Here is a 7,461-nt window from a genome sequence, read left to right on the forward strand (position 1 = left end):
ATACTGATCGCCTGGATGTTCCCAAAAGAACAAAAGAACAGCCTGCTGGGTCCGGCAAATATTCCATCTAGCCCAGAATCCTGTTCTTGCAGTGACCTGTCAGATACCTATGGGAAATCTGCAAAAAGCATTTGGACACAAGAGCTCTCTCCCCTCCTGTGCAGGGCCAGATTTATGTATAAGCTAAACAAGCTATAGCTTAGGGCCCCACTCTCTTGGGGGCCCCAAAAAAATTTAAAGGAAAAAACACCTGGATGTACATTTCCAAAATATAAGATAAAAAACCAATAAAATAAAACCTATATACAGCAACAGTGTTTTGTGTTGTGTAGGCTCCTATGATGTAAGTCATGGGCCCCGCCTGCTAGCCTGCTCCCTAATATATCACTGGTTTGCTCATTTCTATATACAGTGGACGCTCAGGTTGCGAATGTGATCCATGCGGGATGCACGTTCGCAACCTGCAGCGTTTGCAACCTGCAGGGGAGCGTGTGCGCATGCGCGGGTTGCGATTCAGCGCTTCTGTGCATGTGCAAAGAGCGATTTAGTGCTTCTGCGCCTGCACGACCTCCGAAACCCAGAAGTAACGCGTTCTGGTACTTCCAGGTTTCGGCGGTCCATAACCCAAAAAAAAAACGCAACCTGAAGCATCTGTAACCTGAGGTATGACTGCACAGTGGTGCCCCGCAAGACGAACGCCTCGCAAGACGAAAAACTCGCTAGACGAAATAGTTTTCCATTTTCGAGTTGCTTTGCAAGACGAATTTCCCTATGGGCTTACTTCGCAAGACGAAAACGTCTTGCAAGTTTGTTTCCCTTGTCTTAAAACCATTAAAACCCAGGGTGCATTGCTTGAAGAGGTGCAGTTGTGACTTGACTTCGAGGAGCAACACATAGCACGTGGTGTGGTAGCCTTTTTGAGCTTTTTAAAGACTTTGCTGAATTTTTGAAGCTTTTCCAAAACTTCTTCTGCAGCCATTTGGTAAGTTAAACTTTTGAAACTTTTTTTGGGGTTTTTGGATTTTGGGTTGGGGTGTTTAGAATTCAAGGACTTGGTGTTGGGGAGAGGTTTGCAAGAATCTGGGAGCTTGTGTGGTTTTTTTCTGCATTTTTATGATTTTTTGTGACCATTGGGCCATGTTGTTTTTTTTAAAAAAAAAAATTCTGGGTTTTGAATTTCTGTGTGCTGGGTGGCTGGGGGAACAGTTGAGGCGGGGTTTGCAAGAATCTGGAAGCTTGTGTGGTTTTTTTTGAATTTTTATGATTTTCTGTGACCATTGGGCCATGTTGTTTTTTTAATTTTTTTTTTGTTGGTTTTGAATTTCTGTGTGCTGGCTGGCTGGGGGAACAGTTGAGGAGGGGTTTGCAAGGATCTGGGAGCTTGTGTGGTTTTTTTTTTTGAATTTTTATGGTTTTCTGTGACCATTGGGCAATGTTGTTTTTTTTAAAAAAAATGTGTGGGTTTTGAATTTCTGTGTGCTGGCTGGCTGGGGGAACAGTTGAGGAGGGGTTTGCAAGAATCTGGGAGCTTGTGTGGTTTTTTCTGCATTTTTATGATTTTCTGTGACCATTGGGCCACTCTTTTTTTTTTTAATTTTTTTTGTGGGTTTTGAATTTCTGTGTGCTGTGCTGGCTGGCTGGGGGAACAGTTGGGGAGGGGTTTGCAACAGTTGGGGTGGGGTTTGCAAGAATCTGGAAGCTTGTGTGGTTTTTTCTGCATTTTTATGGTTTTCTGTGACCATTGGGCCACTCTGCTGTTGTTGTTTTTTTAAAAAATTGTGGGTTTTGAATTTCTGTGTGCTGTGCTGGCTGGCTGGCTGGGGGAACAGTTGGGGACGGGTTTGCAATTTCTGTGTGGTGGGTGGGTGGCTGGGGGAACAGTTGAGGTTTTTGAAGACTTTGGTGATTTTTAAAGCTTTTCCAAAACTTCTTTTGCAGCCATTTGAGGATTTTGAAGACTTTGGTGATTTGCAGCCATTTCGTAAGTTAAACTTCTAAAACTTTTTTGGGGTTTTTTTGGATTTTGGGTTGGGTGTTTGGAATCCAAGGACTTGGTTCTGGGTTTGAATTGCTGATTTCTTTTTCTTTTTCTGAGTTTACGAAGGTAGGAGCTGTGCTGCCATGGGACCCAAGAAGACTGCTGCTGCAGAGGCCGGCGAGAGGAAGAAGGAGAAGGTGATGCTGGAAATGAAGAAGGAGATCATCTGGAAGCACGACGGTGGAATGCGTGTGACAGACCTCGCCAGGGAGTACGGCAGGAACCCATCGACCATCGACACCATCCTGAAGATGAGGGAGAAGATCCTTGTGACTGATGCAGCCAAGGGAGTCACCAGGATCGTGAAGAACCGCCCAGCTGTTCTGGAGGAGGTCGAGAAGTTGCTGCTCATCTGGTGCAGGGGACACAGTGACTGAGGCCGTCATTTGTGAGAAGGCCAAGGCCTTGCATGCTGACCTCATCCAGGAACAGCCAGGAACCTCAGGCGAGCCAGAAGTCTTCAAGGCAAGCAGAGGCTGGTTTGACCGGTTCAAGGCAAGATCTGGAATCCACAGCGTGGTCAGGCATGGAGAGGCTGCCAGTTCTGATGTTCCTGCGGCTGAAGACTTTGCAGCGGAGTTCCTGGAGGCTGTGAAGGCGGAGGGCTACGTTCCACAGCAGGTCTTCAACTGCGACGAGACCGGGCTGTTTTGGAAGAGGATGCCCAAAAGGACTTTCATCACACAGGAGGAGTCCAAGTTGCCTGGCCACAACCCCATGAAGGACCGTCTGACCCTGCTCTTCTGTGCCAACGCAAGCGGCGACCTGAAGACCAAGCCCCTGCTGGTGTACCACTCGGAGAACCCATGGGCCTCCAAGAAACACAAGGTCGACAAGGAGCAGCTGAGTGTCATGTGGCGATCCAACAGTAAGGCTTGGGTCACACGTGTGCTGTTTGTGGACTGGGTCAATCTTGCTTTTGGCCCTGCTGTCAAGCAGTACCTGCTGGACAACGACCTGCCGCTGAAGGCTTTGCTTCTGATGGACAATGCTCCTGCTCATCCTAAAGGCCTTGAGGTGGACTTGCTGGAGGAGTTCAGCTTCATCAGAATCATGTTCCTGCCGCCTAACACCACGCCACTGCTCCAGCTGATGGATCAGCAGGTCATCGCCAATTTCAAAAAACTCTACACCAAGGAGCTTTTCAGGCGATGCTTCGAGGTGACTGATTGCACCACCATCACCCTGCGGGAATTCTGGAAGGACCACTTTGACATCGTCACCTGCTTGAAGATGATCACCATGGCCTGGAACAGGATCAGCCAGAGAAATTTGAATTGCGCTTGGCGCAGCCTGTGGCCGGACTGTGTGGCACCAAGGGACTCTGATGCACCAGAGTCAACAGTGGTGCAGGACATTGTTGCCTTGGGGAGGACCATGGGCCTGGAGGTCACAGAGGAGGACGTCAGCGAGCTGGTGGACGAGCACGACCACGAGCTGACCACCCAGGAGCTGGTCGAACTGCAGGCAGAGGCTGTGCAGGAGCAGGCCTCGCTGGAAGAGGAGGAAGCAACTGAGGAACGGCTGTCCTCCAAAGAACTGAGGGACATTTGCCAGAAGTGGAAGGAGGTGCAGGCTTTTGCACAGCGGCACCACCCTAACAAGCACGTGGCACATGACCAGGCGAACACTTTTGATGCGACGGTCATGTCGCCTTTCAGGGAGCTGCTGAAAAGGCGGATGAAGCAGCAGACCATGGACAGGTTCCTCAGCAAGAAGCAAAGAGTGGAAGAGGAACCTTCTTTGACTGGTCCCCCAGAGTCTTAGAAAATGTATGTACTGTGCACTTTGTTGATTTTTAAATGTTTTTCTTTTTTTTTTTAAATAAATTTTTATTAATTTTCCAACACATATTAAATATCAATACAAGACAATACAAAAACAAACACACATATAAACATGTATAATTTCTTAACCTTCTTTTCCTTAAACCTTCTTTCAACGACTTCCCCATACCTCCTTTTTCTGCATCCTTGTTTTAAATTTTTCCAGCAACCTCTAATTTTATTTACTTATAGCACTTCCTTTAAATCCTTTTTCCCATGTCCAATTGTTTATCGCTGCAATTCTATTTTGCATTACTCAAAACATTTTAGCACTCATTAATTTTACAACAGTTCTTAAGGTAAACTTTAAATTTCTTCCAGTCTTCTTCCACCGTCTCTTTCCCTTGGTCTCGGATTCTGCCGGTCATCTCAGCCAGATTTTTAAATGTTTTTCTGTCATGTTTAGAAACTTAATTTATTGTTCCTTAAATTTTTGAAATGCTCTTTACAGTATGTGTGACTTTAAAGAGCACTTAATAAACTGTTGTTGTACCAAATTTGGCTTTGTTTGGACTTTTTTGACCATAGGAACGCATTAATTGATTTTCAATGCATTCCTATGGGAAACCGTGCTTCGCAAGACGAAAAATTCGCTAGACGAAAAAACTCACGGAACGAATTAATTTCGTCTTGCGAGGCACCACTGTATAGGGTGCCTACATTCTGCATGGACTGGTCGCATGGCAACAGGTAGCATGCAGTTGCAGGCTGCAGTGAAGCACAGTTGAATGTAGGTCGAGCTGTTGTACCTGTTATCTAATATTAAAGAGTGCTTGCTATTTATAATTATTAGTAGTTTGCATCATGTATCACCTATTATTATTTCATGTTATAGCAAGTTTCTAGAGACTAGATTATGAGTTCTTGTAAACTGTGTTTCTAAAGGAACTTTTGTTACTGCCAAATGCCAATGTGTTTGCATTATTGTTTGTTATGAATAAAAAAATTATTTTACGTTTGTTGTTTTTGTTTAGTTGTTTAGTCGTGTCTGACTCTTCGTGACCCCATGGACCAGAGCACACCAGGCACTCCTGTCTTCCACTGCCTCCCGCAGTTTGGTCAGACTCATGTTCGTAGCTTCAAGAACACTGTCCATTTTAAGTTAGAGCTTAATAATTATTTCACCATTAATATACTTCTTCTTAATTGCATTTCACTATTAATATACTTCTTCTTGACTGTATTCCAGTTCAGCAATTACTTTGATAAAATACATATTTTGTTATGTGCAAATGGCTTGAGATGCCTATTAGGTCCATAAATTACCATATAGCACATATTCAACATGGGACGTGGGTGGCGCTGTGGGTTAAACCACAGAGCCTAGGACTTGCCGATCAGAAGGTCGGCGGTTCGAATCCCCACGTCGGGGTGAGCTCCCGTTGCTCCCTCCCTGCTCCTGCCAACCTAGCAGTTCAAAAGCACGTCAAAGTGCAAGTAGATAAATAGGTACCGCTCCGGCGGGAAGGTAAACGGCGTTTCTGTGCGCTACTCTGGTTTGCCGGAAGCGGCTTAGTCATGCTGGCCACATGACCCGGAAGCTGTACGCCGGCTCCCTCGGCCAATGAAGTGAGATGAGCACCGCAACCCCAGAATCGGCCATGACTGGACCTAGTGGTCAGGGGTCCCTTTATCTTTACCTTTTACATATTCAACACACAAAAAACCAGCGACAATTTGTTGTTGACAAAGGACAGCTGGACATAGAAAGGGCCTCATTGCATTCAGTAGCTGAAGGCCTCATCAAACCTAAATCTGGCCCTGCTCCTGTGGCTTCCAGCGACTGGAGTTTAGAAGCTTTATACCCTCAACAACTTATGGGCAGCTGAGTAACTGCAAAAAAAAAGGGCAGTGTAATAATCTCTTGATTCCTCAAGATGTCCCCACTGCACCGTTTTCTAGAAGGCTACACTTCACTGCAGTTATGCACAGATTCCCCCTCCTCTCCTTCCCATCCGTTCCAATTATTGGTATGCTCTGCTGAGTCGAACGGCAAGCTTGTCTCCCCTCCTTCTCAGGGTCAGACGCTTCTACAAATCACTCTGGCTTAGAGTTCAATTGCGGTTTGTATCAGTCCTGTGCTTTGAGAAGCGCAGCATCTCTCTTTGGCTTGGTCAAAATGCACACGTGCATTTGCACGCTCAACCTGAACATGCATATGGGATTGCCAAAGAAGCTGAGTCATTGTGCATCACTGGGGAAAGGCACCCTGTTCACAAGAATCTGGGAGCTCAGTGCCTTTCCAAAGGAATAACAGGAGCGGTTTATTAGAATTAAAAGACAGAAGACGAAACAGCTTATTTAGGGTGCCAAAATGGAAACGTGGCATTTACAGAGCTGGAGAAAATGCCCTTCTCGCATGTATGTGTAAAAGCAGTTTCTTTGGCAACAGGATCTGCAGCCTAGTACGGAGGAAGAAATCTTAGTGGGTGATGGATGCAAAGGAAATTCACTTAGGGTACCTCCAGATTAGCAGGATTTCGCAGGAGGGAGTTAACTGCACACTAGGAAATTCATGTTAGCACAGGGTGGATAAAAACTCCCTCTCACCCTTTGGCAACCAGTTCATTTTAAAACAGATGAACTTTTTGCAGTTAGTAACAGGATAGTGTAATGATGGCTGCTAGCCTGGACTTTTACATGGTTAATTCCTATGAATCATTGCATTAGTACAGCTGGCATATGTTTAATATAAAATATACCCCCCTGACTGCAGATAGTGACAGCAGCCACGAAATTAAAAGATGCCTGCTTCTTGGGAGAAAAGCAATGACAAACCTAGACAGCATCTTAAAAAGTAGAGACATCACCTTGCCAACAAAGGTCCATATAGTTAAAGCTATGGTTTTCCCAGTAGTGATGTATGGAAGTGAGAGCTGGACCATAAAGAAGGCTGATCGCCGAAGAATTGATGCTTTTGAATTATGGTGCTGGAGGAGACTCTTGAGAGTCCCATGGACTGCAAGAAGATCAAACCTCTCCATTCTTAAAGAAATCAGCCTTGAGTGCTCACTGGAAGGACAGATCCTGAAGCTGAGGCTCCAGTACTTTGGCCACCTCATGAGAAGAGAAGACTCCCTGGAAAAGACCCTGATGTTGGGAAAGATGGAGGGCACAAGGAGAAGGGGACCACAGAGGACAAGATGGTGGGACAGTGTTCTTGAAGCGACCACCATGAGTTTGACCAATCTGCAGGAGGCAGTGGAAGACAGGAGTGCCTGGCGTGCTCTGGTCCATGGGGTCACGAAGAGTCGGACATGACTAAACGACTAAACAACAACAACAACAACAACAACAACAACAACATACCCCCCGATGAGCTATTTGTGACTCTGATACAGCTGTTATTTCACAAGTGACCTGGAAGGAAGAGCTAACATCCAGACCAACACGGCTACCTTTCTGTAATCCTGACCCTAATAGTTACAGAAAAGATCAGAGCACTCGTTCTTGTATTTGCCAGGAAGATCTGGCTATCAACTCCTGCAAGCAGGTACCAGACTTAATGCAGACAATGAAGATTTCTCTTTGAATTTATGATTCATGAACTCTTAAGATGTAGATGTGGTCTTCCCAAAATTAAGGTGCTGTTTGTTT

General features: G+C 45.5%; 1 protein-coding gene across 1 annotated transcript; it reads left to right on the forward strand.

Moving 5' to 3' along the window:
• The first annotated feature begins 2,418 nt into the window (after positions 1-2,418).
• Positions 2,419-3,816, forward strand: LOC128417007 (uncharacterized). The gene is made up of 2 exons (XM_053395152.1): positions 2,419-3,072; positions 3,295-3,816. The coding sequence occupies exons 1-2, from the start codon at positions 2,699-2,701 to the stop codon at positions 3,803-3,805; spliced, it is 885 nt and encodes a 294-aa protein (XP_053251127.1). The 5' UTR covers positions 2,419-2,698; the 3' UTR covers positions 3,806-3,816.
• The last annotated feature ends 3,645 nt before the right edge of the window (positions 3,817-7,461 follow it).

This window comes from Podarcis raffonei, chromosome 7 (genome assembly GCF_027172205.1).
Source record: "Podarcis raffonei isolate rPodRaf1 chromosome 7, rPodRaf1.pri, whole genome shotgun sequence".
NCBI lineage: Eukaryota > Metazoa > Chordata > Lepidosauria > Squamata > Lacertidae > Podarcis > Podarcis raffonei.